Source organism: Taudactylus pleione, unplaced genomic scaffold (genome assembly GCF_031769625.1).
Source record: "Taudactylus pleione unplaced genomic scaffold, aTauple2 ptg000711l, whole genome shotgun sequence".
Classification (NCBI taxonomy): Eukaryota; Metazoa; Chordata; class Amphibia; order Anura; family Myobatrachidae; genus Taudactylus; species Taudactylus pleione.
Genome location: NW_028285113.1, coordinates 5,149,615 through 5,175,141, shown reverse-complemented (window position 1 = coordinate 5,175,141; position 25,527 = coordinate 5,149,615). Strand labels below are relative to the sequence as shown.

The window sequence follows — 25,527 nt, the reverse complement described above, 5'->3', positions numbered from 1 at the left end:
ATTGAGGAGACGGGATAGGCCAGGCTTTCCCTGCTTGCACATTGAGGAGACGGGATAGACCAGGCTTCCCCTGAGCGCAGATTGAGGATACGGAATAGACAAGGCTTTCCCAGTGTGCACATTGAGGAGACTGGATAGACCAGGCTTCCCCTGAGTGCAGATTGAGGATCCGGGATAGACTAGGCTTCCCCTGTGTGCACATTGAGGAGACTGGATAGACCAGGCTTCCCGTGCGTGCACATTGAGGAGGCGGGATAGGCCAGGCTTCCCCTGAACGCAGATTGAGGATACGGGATAGACCAGGCTTCCCCTGCGTGCACATTGAGAAGACGGGATAGACCAGGCTTCCCCTGTGTGCACATTGAGGAGACGGGATAGGCCAGGCTTCCCCTGCGTGCACATTGAGGAGACAGGATAGACCAGGCTTCCCCTGAACACAGATTGAGGGTACAGGATAGACCAGGCTTCCCCTGTGTGCACATTGAGGAGACGTAATAGGCCAGGCTTCCCGTGCACACACATTGAGGAGACAGGATAGACCAGGCTTCCCCTGTGTGCACATTGAGGAGACAGGATAGACCAGGCTTCCCCTGAGCGCACATTGAGGAGACAGGATAGACCAGGCGTCCCCTGTGTGCACATTGAGGAGACGTAATAGGCCAGGCTTCCCGTGCACACACATTGAGGAGACAGGATAGACCAGGCTTCCCCTGTGTGCACATTGAGGAGACAGGATAGACCAGGCTTCCCCTGAGCGCACATTGAGGAGACGGGATAGGCCAGGCTTCCCCTGCGTGCACATTGAAGACATGGGATACGCCAGGCTTCCCCTGCATGCAAATTGAGGAGAAGGGATAGACCAGGCTTCCCCTGTGTGCACATTGAGGAGACTTAATAGGCCAAGCTTCCCGTGCACACACATTGAGGAGACAGGATAGACCAGGCTTCCCCTGTGTGCACATTGAGGAGACAGGATAGACCAGGCTTCCCCTGAGCGCACATTGAGGAGACAGGATAGACCAGGCTTCCCCTGTGTGCACATTGAGGAGACGTGATAGGCCAGGCTTCCCGTGCACACACATTGAGGAGACAGGATAGACCAGGCTTCCCCTGTGTGCACATTGAGGAGACTGGATAGGCCAGGCTTCCCCTGCGTGCACATTGAAGACATGGGATACGCCAGGCTTCCCCTGCATGCAAATTGAGGAGAAGGGATAGACCAGGCTTCCCCTACGCGCACATTGATGATACAGGATAAACAAGACTTCCCTGGCGCGTACATTGAGGAGGCAGAATAGGCCAGGCTTCCCCTGAGTGCACATTGAGGAGACAGGATAGACCAGGTTTCCCATGTGTGCACATTGAAGAGATGGGATAGGCCAGGCTTCCCCTGAACACACATTGAGGAGATGGGATAAGCCAGACTTCCCATTCGTGCACATTGAGGAGACAGGAAAGACCAGACTTCCCCTGCGTGCACAGTAACTATACGCGATAGACTGTATTAAATTATATACTCATATATTGTATACTTTTAAAAGCATAAGCATCAGCATCATTCTATTTATTTCATATTAATGAGATTTAATGGTGGTAGAAACTATGGGCCTGGGTCCTCAGGCAAACCTACCAGATCGGCACTTGTGTTTTAATTTATAGCCTAAATAATTACAGTACATACTGTTATTATATACTAGACACATATTGGGATGCCTTATACCCAATTCAGATGTGTCCTTACACATCTTTGCTTCAGTCCCGTCACAAAGCCCCTCTCGGCCCTCCAAGTCCCGTGAAACTCAAAGCGCAAAGTTTCTTTATTGCATCTTTTTTTGCAGAAAATGCGCCTAAGTCACAATGCGATGAACTAGGAAGCATTGGGAGACCATGCTGATTAATTTGATAGACGACACTTGTATATCAGAGTGCGACTGAGTCTCACAATCAGCATTCAAAGTGCTACAATGCAGCGGCCGCAGCTTTTTTTCACTCCAAGTTTCATTGTGCTTAATATACAGAGTCAGGTGCACTCAGATATACAAGTGTCTCATATCACATTAATCAGCACAGTCTCCTATATACAGAGTCAGGTGCATTCAGATATACAAGTGTCTCATATCACATTAATCAGCACAGTCTCCTATATACAGAGTCAGGTGCACTCAGATATACAGGTGTCTCATATCACATTAATCAGCAGTCTACTATATACAGAGTCAGGTGCACTCAGATATACAGGTGTCTCATATCACATTACTCAGCACAGTCTCCTATATACAGAGTCAGGTGCACTCAGATATACAGGTGTCTCATATCACATTAATCAGCACAGTCTACTATATACAGAGTCAGGAGCACTCAGATATACAAGTGTCTCATATCACATTACTCAGCACAGTCTCCTATATACAGAGTCAGGTGCATTCAGATATACAAGTGTCTCATATCACATTACTCAGCACAGTCTCCTATATACAGAGTCAGGTGCATTCAGATATACAAGTGTCTCATATCACATTAATCAGCACAGTCTCCTATATACAGAGTCAGGAGCACTCAGATATACAAGTGTCTCATATCACATTAATCAGCACAGTCTCCTATATACAGAGTCAGGAGCACTCAGATATACAAGTGTCGCATATCACATTACTCGGCACAGTCTCCTATATACAGAGTCAGGAGCACTCAGATATACAAGTGTCTCATATCACATTACTCAGCACAGTCTCCTATATACAGAGTCAGGTGCACTCAGATATACAGGTGTCTCATATCACATTAATCAGCACAGTCTACTATATACAGAGTCAGGAGCCCTCAGATATACAAGTGTCTCATATCACATTACTCAGCACAGTCTCCTATATACAGAGTCAGGTGCATTCAGATATACAAGTGTCTCATATCACATTACTCAGCACAGTCTCCTATATACAGAGTCAGGTGCACTCGGATATACAAGTGTCTCATATCACATTACTCAGCACAGTCTCCTATATACAGAGTCAGGTGCACTCAGATATACCAGTGTCTCATATCACATTAATCAGCACAGTCTCCTATATACAGAGTCAGATGCACTCAGATATACAAGTGTCTCATATCGCATTACTCAGCACAGTCTCCTATATACAGAGTCAGGTGCATTCAGATATACAAGTGTCTCATATCACATTACTCAGCACAGTCTCCTATATACAGAGTCAGGTGCATTCAGATATACAAGTGTCTCATATCACATTACTCAGCACAGTCTGCTGGTGCGTCCTAGTCACATCCTATTGTGACTTAGATGCATTTTCGGCAAAATAAAACGCCAGACGCTAGCAGACTAGCACGGGACCAGGCGGCTCACTCACGCCAGGCAAGTCGCGCTGCGTGGCATATTGAACCTAGATGTATGAGGACACATCTGTATATTTCTGTGTACATATAAATATAAATTTCTGTGTGACAACTATTTTATTTTATTTTTCCCAATACAATCCTGCACTAAGGAGTATTCTGATATCTGGCCACTGATTATTTATTATATACTACTAAACTTAGTAAAAAAAAACATTGAGAAACACTGGCACCAGACCAGGCCTGGGTACAGTCTTGTTGCATATCCTCATTAGATTAGCATACATTAACATAAATTTTTCTATTTATTACATGGTAATTAAGGTACAGATCATGATATACACTGAAAAAGGATGAGTTTCAGAGTAGGAAATTGCATAAATCAGCATTCAGGAACAAATGTCCACACATTTTATTGCCACTATCTGCAATTATCTGTGATGGTGTAAGTAACATTGTCTCTCCTTTGCATTGTTTATAATAGCAATAATAATAATAATAGCAATAATAATAATAGCAATAATAATAATAATAGCAATAATAATAATAATAATAATAGCAATAATAATAATAATAGCAATAATAATAATAATAGCAATAATAATAATAATAATAGCAATAATAATAATAATAGCAATAATAATAATAGCAATAATAATAATAATAGCAATAATAATAATAGCAATAATAATAATAATAGCAATAATAATAATAATAATAGCAATAATAATAATAATAATAATAGTAGCAATAATAATAATAGCAATAATAATAATAATAATAATAAATCCTCTCTATTGTGGCTAAGCAGTAGTACTTTATGCAGTGTATAAGGTATATAGACAGTGACCATGACATATGAGCTCGCTATCATCAAGTCGGCTACAACTAGACACTACAAGTTTTGGAATTAAATAAACCTCAGAGCAGCCAGAAAAGATATGAGGGGATTTTCTAGACCTAACATCACTCATTAATATGCCAACACAGTATAGCATTTGCATTTAAATTCTGCCTTTGTTTGCTAGCTACAGTATCACTTATGGTTCAGTGAAAATGAAATAGCTATTGTGTTTTTTTTTTTATGGGAATAATAGCTTAAATCCTGGCTAATAACTTTATTCATTTGTGTAATAACTGCACAGACATTATTCTCTAACAAAATGTTTATGAACTGCTACAAAATTACATTTGTCAGAAAGGGCTAGCTCCAATAACTAAATCAACAAAAAAATGCTAAAAGAAAAAAAATATTCTACAACTCACGACATTCGTAAGTAAAATGATTGTATGCTTGTTTATATTATAGCGTGTATTATTTGTATGTATTATTTTGCCTCTATTATTTGTTCTCTTGATGGGCTGGATAAATCATCATAACCTGTAAAAGTATACGGTGGTATTATATTTATATACATTTAAGATCACTACAGTTGAAAAGCCATAAAGTCACACAGCTATAACACTCCCCCTCCCCCTACCCAATGCATATAAAACAACGCATATGCACAATTACATGTATTATATAGCTTAAATTAAATAAAGTTTAAATTAAAGAGGATTGCCATGTAGAAATTTTTCTAGCACAGTATAATTTATAATAAAAGTATTGTTTTGTGGGTTATATCTGACACTTCTTTTCCTACTCTCTCTTTTTTTTGCCACTGTCTGGGCCTCCTCTCCCAATGACATCATATCATTGATATCACACATACATCTTACCACTAACCCATATCCCTAATTGTGCTGTCAGAGGATTATCACATTTCAGTATGATTGACAGGAGGCCTCTGAAAGTTAATACTGTAAATGGATTATAGCGAAGATAAATTAAAGAGGAAAATGTAAATTTATATAGGGTTGTCCCTTTAAAGTAAACAGTTGGGGATATTCAGTACAACGCATATGTATGTCATCTTATCTAGTGGTGAGCAAACGGATACATTGCAGGGGCACCACGGGTGACCCCCTAACAGTCAGAAGGGCTGCATATTACCCTAATCACAGTAATAAAATAAAAGAGTATGTAATAGAAAAAAAGAGGCATGAAGTTTGTGATAACATCTTAGCAGTCGTTTTAGTGTTACAAGCGATAGCAAACAAATCTGACAATAGAGGAAGAATGAAATGACAGCTCAGAGGGTCACACGTGACCTTTCTCACCACAGTGAGCCCAACCATAATGTGGGCTAAACTCATTTTCATTAGAATGCAGACAATTCACTAGGAACCAGTGACATCACTAAAATTCAACTTATCCATTCCCTAGGAACCAGTGACATCACTGAGCTAACAGCTTTCCTGCTCTCTAGGAATCTGTGACATCACTGAACATACAGCCTCTCAATTTACTAGGAATTAGTGACATCCCTGAGCTAGCCTCAATGGCAAATGCAAGATTTCTAGAGGAGGGTTTCCAAATGCTTGATTTTAGAGTGAGTGTGGCCAGGCCATGAAGAGGGCAGAATTAGTACTTTACCAGCTTTAATATGCATCATACAAAGTGTATTGTGTCTCATAATTCCAGTATATACAGGACCAGTGATCACAGTAACCCATTATATGTGTCATACATAGTGTATTGTGTGTCATAATTCCAGCATATACAGGACCAGTGATCACAGTAACCCATTATATGTGTCATACATAGTGTATTGTCTGTCATACTTCCAGCATATACAGGACCAGTGATCACAGTAATGGTGCGTACACACTGGGCGATTAAAGTGGACGACTGAACGATAACGATATCGTTATCGTTCAGTCGTCCACTTTATCGTCCATTTTTAACACAAAAAAGATGAACGATGACGACGACGCGCGTTCCCGCGGGTCGTTTGTCATCCTCGTTCATCGGGCTGACATGCAGGCCAACCTGACGACCTCGTCAGGTTGCTGCATGTCAGGGAATGGGTGAGAGAGCCCGGCGCTGAACGATATCGCTAATGATATCGTTCAGCGACTGTGCTCAATGTCATGAACGACATTGAGCACAGCCTGCCGGGGACACACTAGACGATATCGCTCAGGGAGCATATCGTCTAGTGTGTATGCACCTTAAGCCATTAGATGCGGCAGTAGGGCCATCCTGCCTGAGCTGAATGTTTTTATTTTAGATGTGGGCACCATTCCAGACCATGGGAGCAAGTCCTGGAGTCTGAGGGAGCAGCAGAAGAATCTAGCATTGCCCTGGACATATACTGTATATATACATATTGGGCTCTATAGCAGTGCATACCTAACAGTGCATGTTTTCCAAATCCCCTAATTGGTGCACAGGTTATTTATTACCATATAAAATTCAGGTGCAGTATTAGTTTATGCTATGATAGTACCTATAATTACCAAGCTGCTCCGAAATGTGATCTCATCTGATATCCCACCTACCCATCAAAATAAAATGACTTGGAATTATCAATACTTTATAGTCAAATGTCTCATAAGTTACAATATATGTTAAGGTGATTATCCAGGCAAGGAGCGCTTATGTAAGAATATTCAACAATTTATTACACATAAATTAATAATAAAACAAGAGAAATAAAAATACATTCATATAAATAGTAGGTTATTTATTACTGGCTGATACATGTTAAAAGATCCACAGGTGGTGCTAATTATGTCATTTGTGATACTGAGAAGAACATGCAGTACTAGTAAAATTCTATTATATTACTACTTCTATTGTGGTCATGGCGTGGGCTGGGAAGAGTGGTTTCCAGGCAGCCAGAAGTCCCCCCTGTGTTTGCCTATGAGTCTATCCATTCATTGGGAACCAATAACATCACTAAGCATACAGCCTATCCATTCACTAGGAACCAGTGACATCAGAGAGCATGTAGCCCTCCCATTTACTATGAACCAGTGACCTCACTGATCATACAGCCTACCCATTCACTAGGAACCAGTGACATCACTTAGCATGCAGACCACCAATTCACTAGAAACCAGTGACATCACTGAGAATACAGCCTATCCATTCACTAGAAACCAGTGACATCACTGAGAATACAGCCTATCCATTCACTAGAAACCAGTGACATCACTGAGTATAGAGCCTATCCATTCATTGGGAACCAATGACATCACTGAGCATACGTCCTATCTGTTCACTAGGAACCAGTGAGATCATTGAGCATACAGCCAACCCACTCACTAGAAACCAATGACATCACTGAGCATGCAATCTAACCATTTACTGGGAACCAATGACATCACTGAGCATATGGCCTATCCGTTCACTAGGAACCAGTGGCATCACTGAGGAATGAGGCTTTCATGTTTCAGAGCAATCCCTAATAAATGAATCTGCGGTATTCTTATACTGGTTCAGCCCACAGAATTCTTGCACTGTGTGTAGACAACAGGTAGACTTTAAGACCGCATATAATTTGTGGGTCCAGGGCTGTACCAGGGCTATAATCTGCCCTTCAAAATTGTAACATCATGATGTCTCAGCGAAGGCAGGGAACAGGAAGAAGCTGAGTTTAGGGCGCCAAATACAGGTTTCATGGAACAGCAATGGTGCCTCCCCCTTAGACCCTGATTGATGGTAACTCTCATCTAGCCCTAGTTACAGCCCTATGTGGGCCCTTTCCAATCAGATTGTAAATTCCATTTACTGTAGCATCCCACTTTCTCACATGCATTCTTTATTTACCAACATTCAAGATAAAGGTCACAGCATTATGTAATCTTCGCACTAATGGTCGAGTCATATGTACTGTACAAAACAGTCTAAGAGCCTTATATATAGCCAAAAAAAGTAAATAAAACCCCAATGCTGATACCTAGTAGTTTGTTAGATACCCTCTATATCAGAATGTATGTAATAATAATTACCCCTTCTGCAGCTTGCAGCTTCCATACGTCAGTATTAGATTTCATAGATAGATATAAGATAACGGTATTGATGAAGGACCAAGATCTAGTGATGGGAGAACACTTATGGAGTTGATCCAATCAGGTGTGAAGTGCTGGAACGACAGATTGTGTGCCCCCTACATTGCCGATTTTGCAACGCTCAGGTTAAGGTGTGCACATAAATTGGCAATGTAAAGGGTACCGTATATGACAAATCTATGCAGAGGTGCAAATAGCGGCCTCATTGTGCCTGCTAATTGAATTCAATCCCCTAGTTGACTGGCCAGTGAAGGGGAGTCTCCTTTAGCAATGGTTGGTGCTATTGCACTTCCTAAATGTCCACTTTTCACCCCTTTATTTAATTTTCCAGAACTCACTTCACAAAATTGAATGTCATTTTCAGACTGATCTGCAATACTATGTGCACCAGTGTCCCTACTTACCAAGGAAACCTTGTATTCTGCATAACCTCTCCTAACTGTGTGTGCAAACTCCTGCTCCTCCAGCAACTTGCTTTTGTAAACCATTACATATCGATTTAATTCTACCACAGTTGAAAAAGCACAAAAGGGAACTTGCATAGTGTCCTGCATGTGTTGCCCTTTGCAAATGAGGCCCGCATATTCTCTGTCAACCTATTGTTTTATATCGGTATTAACGTTTCCTGCAGAGTTCATGATTGTTGACACTTGGGGAAATTTAATGGCGTTCCATGGTAGCGCCCATTAATGACATTGGGGGAGATGCTTGAAACCTTCTAAAGAGGACAAGTGAGGAAGTTGCCCATAGTAACCATTCATCTAGCACAGTCTATAAAATGGCCGTTAGGGGCTGATCGGATGCTATGGGCCTCTTCTCCCCTTTATCTCTTTCATCTTACCCATAGTACACTGAGGGCCTGCTTCAGACCCGGACGTTATGCTGCGCTCGCTCGCATTGAGCGAGTTTCACAGTCTGCACATGCATATCAGTTGCAATGCGCGTGCGCAAACCAGTCATTGCGATGGGAAAGTGCTCGCCCGTAGCCCGCAGTCGGGCCGCTAATTTGAGTGACAGCGCCGTTTGTGGGTGGTAACAGGGGAAGGTGCTTGAAATCGGGGGTGTGGATGTGCGAACGCAGGCGTGCCTGACCATCAGAACGGCGTTTAATGGGTGTGCATAATTAGCAAAGTAGCGTCATTACACATGTGACTGGGTTGTATTTTAGCCGGAACTGCTCGCAATGTTGTGGTGGGAAAAGGCTACCAAAAGCGCTGCGAGCAGCTCCGATGGCTCTCGATGTTCCTGATTAATCCTACAACTGCCGGAGATGACGTGTGTTGCAAGTGGCAAAGGGGCGTCTTTATACAGGTGCGAGCGCATAGTGCGGCCGCTCGCTATTTCTTAGTGGGCCGCTTTATGCGACGCAGTGCGAGCACATGATTTAAAAAGCCGGCCCCTTTTAGCCAACGAGCGGACGCAAATAGCGTCCGGGTCTGAATCAGGCCCTGAGTACATTCTTTGAGCACTATTTTAAAAGCAAAGAAAAAATACAATGAAGGCACGTGTGAGGCCTTTATTATATTTCTGTGTAGGGTATGTACAGTACAGTATGTTATTTCTCTTACCAATGTAGGAGACAGAAGGTGGGTCACTAAATGTCCATTTGCCAGAGCAGTTAGCGCAAGCAAGTGTTATAATAGGAGGACGATCTCATCTCTCCACAGAGCAGGTCTGCTGCTTGCTGGTACCACTGATATGTAGATAAATACACAAACAATACATTTATTTTTTTCTTAACTAAACTGCATGAACCTATGGGCCCATAAATCAGGTTCCTTCGCATCCTATGTGAACTAAAAATAATATCTGTCAGCCTCTGACGGGTTGAAAAGCATCAAGCATGTGTGTCAATATTTAAAATTAAAAATTGTCATGTCACATCTCGGTTCTGCTTGGCAAGGCCATTGACCCACTCAGCATCAATCACATTCGACAGTAACCAAGGCCCCAAATGCACTGGCCAATCCCATACTTGCCCACGGAAAATAGGACAGTCAAGGGGTATCGATAAAAGACATAAGGCCCACCACCAGACTGCTAAAACAGGATGGGTACGGGATGCCGGCAGTCAGGATCCTGGTGGTCAAAATCCCGAAGCCGGTATCCCGACAGGGTTAGGATACTGACACCTGTTGGTAGGTATCCTAACCCTCTCCCTACCCCTCCCTCCCCGGTGCCTGAACCTAACCTTTCCGCCTAGTGCCTAAACCTAACCTCCCCCTCTCCGCACCCTAAACCTAACATTTCCCCCTTAATGCCAAAACCTGTCCCTCCCCCTAGTGTCTAACCCGCCCCCCATCCTTACCTTTGGGATACCGGCACTGGGATTCTGACAGGTGTCGGGACTCAGGATACTGAACGTATCCCTGCTAGAACATATTATTGTCATTTCCAAACTGAAGTAGCAAACAGCGAAACGGCCGTCTGTAAGACAGGGACCTACAGTGCACGTGCAGGCTACCATGTCAGAATGGCAACAAAGCACACATAGCTGAAGAACACCAGTATACTGAGACTGCATCCAGGCACTTGCGATCTGCAGTAATCCCTATATGGTAGCAGGTACACTTACTTTCTCTTTCTCAGTGGACTCTGGGCCTGATTCAGAGTTGGGAATAGAGAGAGATATCTCTCTCAACTAATCATCTTGGTGAAACCATGCTGCACTGCAGGAGGGGCATATTTATAATGTGCAGAGAGATTTAGATTTGGGAGGGAGGTGTCCAAACTGATATCTAAATTGTAGAGTAATAATAAAGCTGTGCAGTATTTGTGGGTTACATGTAAAATCAGCCAGTATTTACACTACATGCAAAAAAAAAATTATGTATTTACACCCCTTGCATTGCAACATGGTTTGTCCAGGTACACAGTTAAGTGCTATCTCTCTCTCTATTCCCAACTCTGAATCAGGCCCTCTGTGTTTTCCAGGTAGTTGAGGTGGGTGTGGACCCTGCAATATCTGTAGATATCAGAGTCCTCCCACCACCTTAGGATACACACTCCACGTTAATGGACTACATTATCCTGTCACCACTAGTTCTGCATCGCTCCCTCCCCACCAAGGCTTAATGGCGTATGAAGAAGCAGCAGCTTGCATTACTGTGACAAGATGCACAGATTTTTTACTCATTAATACCCCTTTTACACCAGAGCAAAAACCTGGGTTTTTGCTGGTCTACCCGGGTCGCAGCTCAGTGTAAAAGGGTCCCTGAAAAATAACCCAGGCCTTTGATCTGGGTTACTCCCAGGTCAGCCCTGTTCACACTGAACTCAGGTCTGCCCTGCTAAACCTGTGAGGTCATAAAAAGTGGGAGGTGAATGCTCCACAACCACCAATCCGCTCATTTTAGGCATGATCCAGGTCAGATAACCCGGGTGGCACCGTTTACACTGCACCTTTACCTGGGTCCATCCTGGGTCCAACCCTGGTAGCTACCTGGGTTGGATTGCAGGGTCACTTGACCCAGGTTATTTTTCAGGGACCCTTTTACACTGAGCTGCGACCTGGGTAGACCCAGCAAAAACCCAGGTTTTTGCTCTGGTGTAAAAGGGTTGGAACCAGGTCCAAAAACCCAGGTCGGATCTGGGTTTTTGGTGGAAAAGTGTTATTAGTCTTTTCTATCTGTGACCACTATCTTATACTCTCTCTTACTTAAATATCGGGGTCCTTGCACTGATATATCAAGGTCCCCTAAAGTGGTGAGTCCAAAAGCAGATGCTCTTACACTTATACCCCTTTTCCACCTAAATTCCGGGTTTGACCCAGAGTTGGAACAAAGTTCCTATCCGGATCAGACCCGGAATTTTGCCGGCGCTGACTCGGGATATTCCTGAGTCAGCGCCGCTCACACCGCAGTCGGGTCTGCATAGACCCTGCTTTTGCGGAGTGAAAGTGGACGCTTGGAGATGACGTCATCTCCAAGCGCCACTGAAACCGGACCAATCGGCCGGCTAGCAGCGCACTCCAGGTCTTCGTGACCCGGAGTGCGCTGTTCCCATAGCTGGGTTTCACGGGCTACGCCTGTGTTAAACCCTGCTAGTTACCTGGGTTGGATTGCCGGGTCACTCGACCCGGCGATCCAACCCTCTGCCCTTTTACACCAGGGAGCTGCCCGGGTTAACCCTTCAAAAACCCGGGTTTTAGCTCCGGTGTAAAAGGGGTATTATGAGGTATGCTCACTCCTTGTATTAATGCTTTGCACACAGGGAGAAGCAGCTGCACCAGAGTACGACAGAGAGGGATCTGTTCTGTGTATATCTATCTCCTCTACTCTTGTTTATATATACTGAACATTTATTATTTTATCACTGTAACACCTATGGTGGGTGCAAATCTCTATGCTAATAGGATAAAACTTCTCATGTGCATCAGTTACCAGATAGAGTGTGATACCTGCATGTATACTCTATGTCAAAGATAAGAAATCTACATATATTATATGCTGCTGATGGAATAATTATATCTTAATTTCCTTACAACAGAGGTTATAGTTACTCAAGATCATATCTAATAAAATTCTATGTATTGTATAGCATTACATGATTAACAAGATTTTCTGTGACGGTCTGAATAACTGTCTACTGCTATATAAATGAAAAAAAAAAAATGTTTATCCTCTGTATTGATATTACATGTTTTATTCCATTTTGGCTGTTCATTGCATTTCCCCGTTTAAACCTTGTGCAGAGGGAACAGCAGCTATAGCAGAACACAATATAGATGGGACTTCCAAATGTAATTTTTCTTCATTCATTTCAATGTATGAATAAATACTCATTATCTAGTTAACGCAATACCTGTAGTGTGTGCTCTTTATATAGGCAATAACCACATTTGTTACCATCTACCAAATAGAATGTGATATCTGCATGTACTGTGAGCCAGGACAAGGAATCCACATTCACTATATTGGCTGATTGAGTAATTTGTATCCAGGGACCTAGGATATAAGTATCTACGATCCAATTTAAAGGGACTCAGCATACTGTACAATTTGTGTAGATCGGCACAGACTTCTGCTATATTTCGTGTGTTTGTGATCGCTGTTACATTACTGAAGTATTTGATCTACTTATATTGAACTATTACTGACAATATTTTGCTTTTGTATAGCCAGTGATTGAGCCTTACAAAAATATTTTTATTCTTATATGTTGGTTTGAATATTTCATAAAATTTTAAATGGATTAATAAAAGTAAATTTTTAATACAATATTTGAGTGAACCCCCAAAAAAGAGGGTTTTTCTTCTCTCAATTTGTACACATTTCCAGATTGCACAAGCTCTGTGTTTTCTGTTCCCTCCTATGTCCCATAGAAAGGCACACTGGATGGTCAGAAACCTTTGATGAACTACTTTGTTGCTCCCAATGTTTTTACTGTTTTGTGTCAACTCTACGATGTGTTTTATGTGTTTTTTTAGAATGACTACAAAAAATTGTCTATGCAATGCAAGGACTTTGTTGTTGGACTTCTAGATTTGTGCAGAAACACGGAGGAGGTGGAAGCGATTTTAAATGGTGACGTAGACGCGAACCTCAGCACCACGGAAGCTAACGGCCGGCCGAGCCTCTGTCGCTTAAAGCTCGCTATTAAGTATGAAGTTAAAAAGGTAGACGGAAAATATCTTCACAGCATTGGTTTATGAAACAATCGATATGTACATTAAATCTGAACACTGTTTCTGTTAAGAACTCAGGTAATATGGAGAAGTGGTATATTGAACGTGCATTAAATGTGACTGCAGATTTTAAGACTGTTTGGCAGAAAAGAGCCTGTAAGATGCCACGTTCAGTGTCAGAGAGGCAGCATATGATTGGCTCTGATCAGTCACCAATCATATCGCATATCTCTCAGGCTCAGAGCCAAATGGATTCTGCCGGCCACTCTAGCACTGGCACACCAGCCTCTTTCAAACATGTCGCACATGAAACACAAGACGAGTTCCCCTTTAACTAATGCTGTGTTCTTCAGAATAACCAGCAACAACAAAATCACAAGTTAATTATGTGATATGACTCTCATCTGTTGGCGTGTTTTGCCTTGAATATATTTAATGGCAACGGTAGTATTATGCATTCCAACAAGGAACCCATGATAACATGGACCTGTGGGGAAGGTTTTTATTGCGTTTCTAAAGGTGCATACACGCATAACAATTTTTTGAACGATTATCGATAACGATATCGTTTATCGCTCAATCGTTGAAAAAATCGTTCAATTTCTGAGTTAAAACGATGAACGATCATCTTTATGCGCGTTCACGTTTGTAGTTTGTACTTCAGTCAGACTGGCCAACTCAACGATTTTCAGTAAGGGAATATGTAAAAATCGTTTGCAGTTCTAAAAAATCGTTCATTACATTTAGTAAATGAACGATTTTAGTAAACGATTTTCGTTCATTTTTCCCTTGAAAAAATTAACGAAAATCGTTTACTAAAATCGTTCATTTACTAAATCGTTGTGTGTGTATGCAGCTTTAGAAATACTGATATGGAGAAGGAATGAAGACAATAGCTCTTTTTCCCATTTAGCAAGAAAATGTACATTATTATATCATTTCTCTACTGACTGCTGCTGTCTATTAAATAACTTCCAAGTTTCACCTAGTATATTTATTCTAAAAGACCGTTGCTACTAAAGCATGTACAATAAATATTAATATATCCAATGCAATCTTTGTACATTTTAAACCACAGAACATGTTATTCTTGTAATATTATTACTCCAGTACTTCAGGGCCGAAACTAGGATATCTGTCACCCGGTGCAAGGCAGCAATTTTGCGCCCCCTCCCTTCCCGTACCTGGATTTTGTCCTTGCTCCTCCATAAGGCAGTGCATTACTCAGACGTCCCTGGTATAGTGACTTACATTATTCCATACACCATGTCCATTACACATTATGCCACACACTGTAATGCCTATTACCAAAGTGCCACTTACATATTTGCCCGACACCATTTTATGCCCCACAGTAATGCTTCTAATTACTTTAAAATTACCTGCTCGTTGCCATGGGGATTCATGCTCGTTGCCAGGGGTTACATGCTCATTGCCAGGGGGTTTCATGCTTGTTGTCAGGGGATTTATGCTCAGCCAGGGGGGTTTATGCTCGTTGCCAGGGGGGTTTGAAGGGAGAAGATGCAGCTCTCAGCATCCTCTCCCTGCAGCGCCAGCGTTCCTGGCACTTCCGGGAACGCTGTGTTCATTGCGCTCTGCTAACAGACACTAGAGGTCCAGTAGGACCTCTAGCATCTGTCTCTTCCTTGGTCGGTGGCCATTCTTTGATGGCTGCTTTCAGCAGTCCATGCGGACGGCTAGTCCGCATGGAATCTGCTGAAAACGGCCATCCAAAAATGGCCGCCGCCAAGAAAGAGACAGACACTAGAGGTCCAGTAAGGACCTCTAGCATTAGTCTCCTCTTCGGCGGCGGCCATTTTCAGATGGCACCCCCCCGCAATCCCCTCCCGGTGCACGTGCACCTCTAGCCCCCCCCTAGTTGCGGCCCTGAGTACTTGCAGTCAGGCAAAAACAGAGAGTTATTTAATATCAGTTGTCCACATTTCAATCACTTCCTTAATTAACTTGAACGTGTTCCTTTTTAAATTAATTAATCCCTTAATTAATTTGAATTTGTTCCCATTTCTTCCAAAATATTGTACTCATTTGACCTCCAGTTATGTATCCATTAACTTATGTCAGTAAGAGGATATTAGAGGTTTGTTTAATTTCCAATCTCATTATTTTAACTTTTTTTTTCTTATTTAATTGACATTAATCTGCATTGATGCCTATGTAATGCACAGATCTTTACTGCCACCTCCACGATTGTATAAAACTTCCGCTGTTTCGTATAGATGAAAATATTTTGCAGAGTCTTGGTTAATCTAGAACACCTTCCTTTGTGTCCCTACAGTACATATTGAAGTTCATTAGAATCTCTCTCCCACAAAACTGAATTTGATTTTGCAGCCATGCACAGAATTAGGCACCTTATTACAGTACAGACATCAGAATTTTGCTTGGAAGTCCCTGGTTCTCTCGCCAGTGGCGGCAGACAAAATAAGGAGCGGTGATCTCATTGCATTCTACGCCATACTGACACATTATTCCATGTCCATGCTCATTAAAACAGACAGAAAGGTGGAAGGCCACACTATTGCAGTACATCACAAGAAAAGGCTGCTGTGCTTTGCTCCCGCGTGTTTCTTCATTTGTTGGTGCTACTGTACAAAAACTAATATTTATATAAATGTACAGTCCATGACTAGAGTGTATAAATAGCTAGCAAATGTCTACCATATTTTAAGGGTTTAGTTTAATGCCCAGACTAATTATAAACTTAATGAATGCCTACATAGCTAAGACAGTGCCTCTACTGGTAGATTGGGGAATTGCAATTGTCCTCGTGTTACTGTATGACAGGACACTACCGCCAAAGTGGTACAGTACAGTAAGTTTGGGGTCTATTTACTAAGCAGTGTTGGGAGACAGAGTGAAAAGTGATAAGAAAGTCATAATGTGCCAGCCAATCAGCTCCCAACTGTCATTTTTCAAACACAGCCTGTGAGATGACAGTTGGGAGCTGATTGGCTGGCACCTTATCACTTTCTTATCACTTTTCACTCTGTATCCTAACACTGCTTAGTAAATGGACCCCTTTATATTCTATCACTCAGGCAAGTGAGGTTTCGGCTATTTTAATGCAATTAATAATAATATATTTATTTTTCTCTTCTTTTTTTTTCTTTTCTAGTTTGTAGCTCATCCCAACTGTCAGCAGCAACTTCTTTCCATCTGGTATGAGAATATTTCAGGATTGCGACAGCAGACCACTGCCGTAAAATTTCTGGTGGTTTTAGCTGTGGCGGTTGGGTTGCCATTTCTTGCTATGGTTTACTGGATCGCCCCTTGCAGCAAGGTAATGAATACTATGAGAAAAATAAATGTGTATTAAAATAAAAACATAGTCTCCCCTCTCTCAGCAGAAAGTAGCAAAACAGAGACTACCCAATGTGTACAAAAAATACAGTGAATGTGACACATCGCCATCTAGTGGTCGGAGACCAAACTGCTTTATGTAGTTGAATGAAGGCCTTAATACATTTTGGAATTTAATACAATCAAATGCAATGTGTGTCCACCTCTATGCTTGTAAAGGTTGAGGTAGCTAGTGGACTATTACCTCCCCCCCTGAGTGAAGTCAAGTCCTAGAAAATCCAGCACTTCCCTTGCATCATCTTAGTGGAATTTTTAGACGCAGTCAATGTATAATTTATTATTTAGGTTATAATAGAAAACAGGTGTTAACTTGATTGCAGTATGTGAGGAAACACCTTATTTGCTTTAAATTGCAAAGTAAATTTATCAAATATAAGTAGTTTTTTTTATCTAATATCCTGATTAGCATGGTGGCTGGCAAGGTTGCCATGGTGATTGCATTACTCTGGGCAAGATGGAAGTCTGCGTTCTTAAGTGATCTCTGGATCATTTCTGACTTGTTTATTACTGTAGTTTATGCAATATTTTGTCTCCTACAGCTGGGTAAAATAATGCGTGGACCTTTCATGAAGTTTGTAGCCCATGCGGCCTCATTTACTATTTTTCTCGGCCTGCTAGTGATGAATGCAGCCGACAGATTCGAAGGCACCAAAATACTTCCTAACGAGAGCATCACAGACCATGCAAAACAGCTGTTCAGAATGAAAACTTCTTGCTTCTCCTGGATGGAATTGCTCATTATTTCCTGGGTAATAGGTAAAGATTTTTCATTCGCAAGTGCTCCATACCATACTAAATTTACAGTGCATCCGGAAAGTATTCACAGCGCGTCACTTTTTCCACATTTTATGTTACAGCCTTACTTCAAGATGGAATTAATTAATTTTTGTCCTCAAAATTCTACACACAATACCTCATAATGACAACGTGTAAATTGTTTTTTTTGAGATTTTTGCAAATTTAATAAAAAAAAAAACACTAAGAAATCACATGTACATAAGTATTCACGGCCTTTGCCATGAAGGTCAAAATTGAGCTCAGGTGCATCCTGTTTCCACTGATCATCCTTGAGATGTCGTTACAGCTTAATTGGAGTCCACCTGTGGTAAATTCAGTTGATTGGACATGATTTTGAAAGGTATACACCTGTCTATATAAGGTCCCACACTTGACAGTGCATGTCAGAGCACAGACCAAGCATGAAGCCCAAGGAATTGTCTGTAGACCTCCGAGACAGGATTGTCTCGAGGCACAAACCTAGGGAAGGGTACAGAAAAATATCTGCTGCTTTGAAGGTCCCAATGAGCACAGTGGCCTCCATCATCCGTAAAAGGAAGTTCAGAACCACCTAGACTTTTCCTAGAGTTGTCTGTCTAAACTGAGCGATCAGGGGAGAAGGGCCTTAGTCAGGGAGGTGACCAGGAACCCGATGGTCACTCTATCAGAGCTACAGCATTCCTTTGTGGAGGGACGAGAACCTTCCAGGAGGACAACCATCTCTGCAGCAATCCACCAATCAGGCCTGTATGGTAGAGTGGCCAGACAGAAGTCACTCCTTAGTAAAAAGCACATGGCAGCCCTCCTGGAGTTTGTCAAAATGCACCTGAAGAACTCTCAGACCATGAGAGACAAAGATTGAACTCTTTGCCATGAATGCCAGGCGTTCTGTTTGGAGGAAACCAGGCACCACTCATCACCAGGCCAATACCACCTCTACAGTGAAGCGTGATGGCAGCATCATGCTGTAGGGATGTTTTTCAGTGGCAGGAACTGGGACACTTGCCAGGATAGAGGGAAAGATGAATGCAGCAATGTACAGAGAAATTCTGGATGAAAACCTGATCCAGAGCGCTCTTGACCTCAGTCTGGGGCGACGGTTAATATTTCAGCAGGACAACGACCCTAAGCACACAGCCAAGATATCAAAGGAGTGGCTTCAGGACAACTCTGTGAATGTCCTTGAGTGGCCCAGCCAGAGCCCAGACTTGAATCCGATTGAACATCTCTGGAGAGATCTGAAAATGCCTGTGAATCGATGCTTCCCATCCAACCTGATGGAGCTTGAGAGGTGCTGCAAAGAGGAATGGGTGAAACTGCCCAAAGATAGGTGTACCAAGCTTGTGGCATCATATTCAAAAAGACTTGAGGCTGTAATTGCTGCCAAAAGTGCATTAACAAAGTATTGAGCAAAGGCTGTGAATACTTAAGTACATGTGATTTCTTAGGTTTTTTTTTTTATTAAATTAGCAAAAATCTCAAAAAAACTTTTTGCACGTTGTCATTATGGAGTATTGTGTGTAGAATTTTGAGGAGAAAAATTTATTTATTCCATTTTGGAATAAGGCTGTAACATAACAAAATGTGGAAAAAGTTGCGCGCTGTGAATACTTTCCGGATGCACTGTATGTGCATGTCAGCACATAATTTAATGGCATGGAAAGGCCAAGCGGCCCAGCCTTATTGTATTCTCATGTGGGCATGTAAAATTGTTTAGTTCCTAGCTGCTTACGGGATTTGCATTACTGAGCTACATCTTCAATTTATATTATTATTTAATGTACTAACCTTTGTTTCCAAATTTGGAATGCAGTGTACATCAGGAACGTTTACAAAATTATGATATTTTCTATATAGCTGACACCCAGGGACATTTTAAGCCCATGTGCAGCCTCTGTGTGGGTAAGTATAACTATATATGGTGCAGGGTGTGGGCCTCCCTTGACCCAGGGGCCCGTGTGCACCGCACACCCTGCACCCATTATAGATCTGCCATTGCTGACACCAGACTTATATGTAGTTTGACTTTTCACTCTTTATCTTGCCTTCTTCGGCAATATTATTGAAACGGTCCCTTAAATGTATCTGTAAAGTTATAGGATACTACAATGTTGATTCCAACATTATAATTTTTTTTTATTTAAATCACTGACCACAGGACCGGATATAGCCTGGGTCTGAAAATGATCTAGGGCCTATTTTGCGAAGAGGAGGAGGTGTGTCCTGTACTTTGTGGGTGTGGTTATTTGTAAGGAAAATAGAAATATAATTTTATAATTATGATTTATGTCGGACCGTGGTGTCATGGTGATGGGCCTATATTTATGTGGGAGCCTGGAGCCCCATTGTTAAATCCCCCTTTTTTTCCAAGCACAGACAAAATGGAGGCAGCGAGAAATACTATGGTGGAGACAAAGGCAGAGAGAGGTAGACATTCACTCCTGAGAACTGTTTACTTTATATCAGAGTCAATTGGCTGCAAAGAGAAAAAACAAACAAATCAGAAATATGCTTTTTAGTTCCAGTCTAACTCAGCAGCCCTTACCAGTGCCACGCCGTCGCCGCCCGCATCCTTGAGCAGTGAGTCATAGTGTGTGACCGCCATACTCTAAATCTGCAAAGGCCCATGGGAGGAGCTGCTGCAGTTGGGCACGAGCAGCAGCTCCCCCTTGGGTTAGCTTCAGCATCAAGGAGCTTCCACACATGCGCAGCAGTTTCCATTATGTCCTGATCGGAGCTGAGATTGCAACCTGTGCAGAGAAACTGAGATAAAATATGGTTTATGGCTACTTAGAAACTCCCCCCCCCCCCTCACCCTGTGTGAGCCACTGGTCTAAAGGGTGCGGACAAGCTATTTTGCTGTTTGAAGTGACAAATAAAATGACTCCCTGTACTTCTCTTTATCTCTTTGTACAGGCTGAGGGCTCTATTTATTATCATTATTTTTACTAAAATAAAGTGAACAGGGTGTTTTCACACCCTTTTCACATTATTTTAGTTTCACCTAAAGTTACTAAAGCGCAATTGGAGTAGAATTCGTAAAATTTGCACACAATTGCAAAGCCGCATGCACAGCATTCCTCCCCGCACCGGGTGATATCGCAGGGAAGGACGCCACTGATTTTAACCACCTCACAGCTCACAATATTGTTTTCACTACTTTTCATCAATATAGTCCAAAGGCTTCAGGGAGCACAAACTCACGGCAGTTTAAAAAAATATAGGACATCTATGAAAAATCACCACACAGCAGTGGCAGACAGGATGGCACTTTAATAGACTATAAAAATGTCACTTGGCAATGCCCCAAATTGTGTAAAATGTAAAGAAAAGAGATGCAAGATGGAATTGTCCTTGGGCCCTCCTACCCACTGGGTTATTACAAAAGACATGCACAGTTTAACAAACCAAGGACCTGATTCAGACCTGCCCGCTAGCAAGCGATTGCTTTTTGCTGGCGATGTTTGCTAATGTGCGCATGCGTATACTTTGCAGTGCGCATGCGGGATGCCCTCGGTCTCCCTGCAAAGACAGCTCAGTGGAATGAGTGTTTTGTGGGTGGTAACAGGGGCAGGCCACTGGAAATGGGGGAGTGGAGATGCGAACGCAGGCGTGCCTGAGCATCTTAACGCCGTTTCAGAGGTGTGCTTAATTAACAGGCAGCGTCATAGTACACGTCACCTAGTTTAATTAGGCACTGAAATGCTCGCAGTGCTTGCATGAGGGTACAGTCAACCGCAAGCGCTGCGGTCAGTTCCGATGGACCCCGATGTACCGATGGATGCATACACTTTCAGGAGATGACGTGCACAAGTGGGCATCTTATGAATGGCTGGTGGGCGTCAGCATACACAAAGTGATCGCTCGCCAAGACATAGTGGGCATGCTAATGCCTTGCCATGCGATCGCCTGCCTTGACGTCACTTAGCTGAATTTCCATATGCTGGGAGCGAGCGGCTGCATCTAGCGAGTGGTTCTGAATCAGGGCCCTCCTCCCTGAAAATGAAGCGGCCTCTTGGACGCTCGCATAGCTGTGGGTTGACCATCGCGACCATCGGGCTTGCGACGAGACCCTGCGGTAGGGTCTCGCTGCCGCAAGCCCAGGAGTGATTTTGGCTCTATCTAACAGTCAATTATTTTTTAAAACTAATAGTAGCAGTCTTCTTGGTTCCTTTCTAGGGTGAAGATCCACCCCCACCAGCAGGCCTAGCGCTCAAAGATTCTTCTCAGGAATCCTGGATAAGGGAGGAGTCACCTAGCCTTATCCTGGATGCAGAACTACCTCCGATCATTAGTGAGGATATTGATGATGAAAGTGTTGGCAGTGGAGATTGTAGGTGTTGGGATCTAGCTGAGGAAAGGGTGCTAACTGATGCTGGATTGTTTGTTGTTATTTTTTTTGCACCAGTTTCTGATTTTCCCAAAAATGTTCCATGAACTCACTGCAAATGACGTAACAAGGAGGAGGTTCCTAGATGGTTAAGGTCCCTACCTCTATGGCTTGACAATTGTTGTCCGGATTTGGGTAGAACTAATTCCACACATAAGAGGAGGATTTTTTTGTCTTCTGCCCGGGCATAACAATGGGCTTTTTCTTATCATGGGCAACAGCTGTTCCACTGGTGCCTGATTTACACAAACAACATCCTCATCATCAACATTGATGCTCCAGCATCAGCTACACAAATAGCCTCCTCATCCTGGTGCACTTCCACAGCAGCATCCTCAATTTCTAATTCAGCATGTTGACTTGTGCTGCTCATCCCCACATTTGCAGAGGGCGCTCAAATGGTGGAAGGAGGCTCCTCTTCAAGTACAGTACTGGAAAGGTCAGGCTCACACATTGCACCTGCGGAAACACTTAGACTCTCCTCAGGGATTTGTGACATTTCTGAGCACACAGTAGGTTCCTGTGCCTCAGTGGTTTTCATTTTTTGACACCTCTTCTAGAAGAACATGCCTCACTGACAGTTGCAGAACCACCACTCGTAAATAAAGGACAAGTCCTTAGCCTTTCCTTGCTACTTCGTGTGGTGATTTGCATTGGCAATTTTATGTTTTTCTGCAGCCAACTTTGTTTTTGATGTTTTTTTCTTTACAACTGTAAAATATTGTTATTTTTTTATTTTAGATGCCCTGACTTAAACCCTCTATGCCATTGTGTATCGGCTTTAGATGACGTTGAAGGACTATTATAGTCATGACTGGTGGCAGCAGCTGCATCAAAAGTATTTGGTTGTTGCTCTTCTCTTCTAAACTGATCGTTATTAATTTTTCTATTCAAACTCACTGTGGTACAGAACACAGAACAGTACAAGTAACAATAGAACCAAATATATGTTTTTAAACTTCATTTTATACTTTTTATTCAACTGACAATGTTTGGAGTCGCAGTGCTTATGCGAAGTTAGTAAACGCAGTGGGCTATGGCCTGTGGAGTCACCTCAGCACCAGTCTGTGACAGGACAGGGAGTGGTTGGACACAGCCACTGGATGGACAACACAACACAGCCACTGGATGGACAACACAACACAGATGGACAACACAACACAACCACTGGATGGACAAAACAACACAGCCACTGGATGGACAACACAAAACAGATGGACAACACAACACAACCACTGGATGGACAACACAACACAGCCACTGGATGGACAACACAACACAGATGTACAACACAACACAGCCACTGGATAGAACAGTACAACAATAAATATATATTATTTTATTAACTTTTTTTAAACTTTGTGTTCACAAATGACACTGCGCTGTCACACCACTTATGTCAGTGATTTTCAATCTTTCTCTCGTGGCACACCGAACAAGATTTTAAAATTACTAAGGCACAGAGTCAGTGCCCCACAGGAAAAAAAACACACACATTGGCCCCCAGGTAGGTGCAAGGCTGAATTTCATTCCTCCCGTGAGAACCATCTGTAAGCAGCAGCTTCTATACAAGGGAGATCGGGACGGTGTTCTCTCCTCACCAGTCTGGTTTTATTCTGACACCACAAGCAGCCGCACAGCTCCTGCACGAGCACGCTGCCTGGGATTTACCGGCACTTCTCCAACTACACGGGACCATAGAGTGGCTATCCAGTAAATGACTATCTAGCTTCCAGCATACTGGGTTGAGCGGACAAGCCAGCCATCCGTGGATGCGGTCTTGCATACCGCTACAGCCGGAGCCCTTTTCAACACGAGACGGGACAATTAAAACCTGAACTGCAGGTAAATTTCACGCTGTTATTTAGTGACCCTCCACCACAGGTTCACCAGCTTTATTAACAAGCAACATGCAGGCTGCTTTTACTGATCTATACGTATAGACTGGATTTCCTCCACACCGGAACTTTATTCATTTGCTGCTAAACTTTGCAATGGTTCAACTTCGGGACTTTTTAACAGTTGTATCATATTGTATCATATTCAATGTGATTATTGTCGGACATTCTGTCCGATGCTGCTTATTCAATTACATACTGTAGCTGAATTTGGATATTGACACATGTCTATATTGATTTTGTTTTTTATTAAATATCTTATATTTTATAATTGATTTGAGTGTATTTACTTGCCACTTTCAGACTCTGTGATTGCTATCTCTATCCAATACTGTCATCCCTGTCCTGTACCTCATCGGCTGGGGTTGCTCAGTCATACTCAGTGACTGAGCACACAGTGCAGAGCTGGGAGGAGCAGTGTGCAGACAGGCGTGCATTGTGACCTAGGTCATGCCACCGCGTCTCCATAGGTCACGGCCCGATCGCTCCTGAGCCTCCCAGAAGAGCCCAACACTGCCCGGGCCAGCAGTACAAATAAAGTCAACTCTGACCTTGTGGCACACTTGACAACCGCTCGGGGCACACTAGTATGCCATGGCACAGTGGTTGAAAAATGCTGACTTATGTGAACGCAGTGGGGTACAGCCTGCAGCCTCACAGTGCTTATATGGATACACTGGGGTATGGAAGCATACTCTGGGGTACTGCCTGCAGCGTCACAGTGCTTATATGGATACACTGGGGTATGGAAGCATAGTCTGGGGTACTGCCTGCAGCGTCACAGTGCTTATATGGATACACTGGGGGTACTGCCTGCAGCGTCACAGTGCTTATATGGATACACTGGGGTATGGAAGCATACTCTGGGGTACTGCCTGCAGCATCGCAGTAGTTATATGGATACACTGGGGGTACGGTCTGCAGCATCACAGTGCTTATATGGATACACTGGGGTACGGAAGCATACACTGGGGTACGGAAGCATACACTGGGGTACGGCCTGCAGTGTCACAGTGCTTATATGGATATACTGGGGTACCACCTGCAGCGTCACAATAGTTATATGGATACACTGGGGGGGTATGGCCTGCAACGTCACAGTGCTTATATGGATATATTGTGGGGGTATGGCCTGCAGCGTCACAGTGCTTATATGGATACATTGTGGGGGTATGGCCTGCAGCGTCACAGTAGTTATATGGATA

At 42.8% G+C, this 25,527-nt stretch overlaps 1 protein-coding gene across 2 annotated transcripts in view; it reads left to right on the top strand.

The window, feature by feature from the left end:
- TRPC6 (transient receptor potential cation channel subfamily C member 6) overlaps positions 1–25,527 on the top strand; it is a 207,613-nt gene that overhangs the window by 133,768 nt on the left and 48,318 nt on the right. For both annotated transcript variants that reach the window (XM_088456733.1, XM_088456734.1), the window contains exons 3-5: positions 13,679–13,867; positions 17,013–17,177; positions 17,797–18,013. In XM_088456733.1, the coding sequence (XP_088312859.1) occupies positions 13,679–13,867; positions 17,013–17,177; positions 17,797–18,013 (571 nt within the window). The remainder of the gene's footprint in view (positions 1–13,678; positions 13,868–17,012; positions 17,178–17,796; positions 18,014–25,527) is intronic.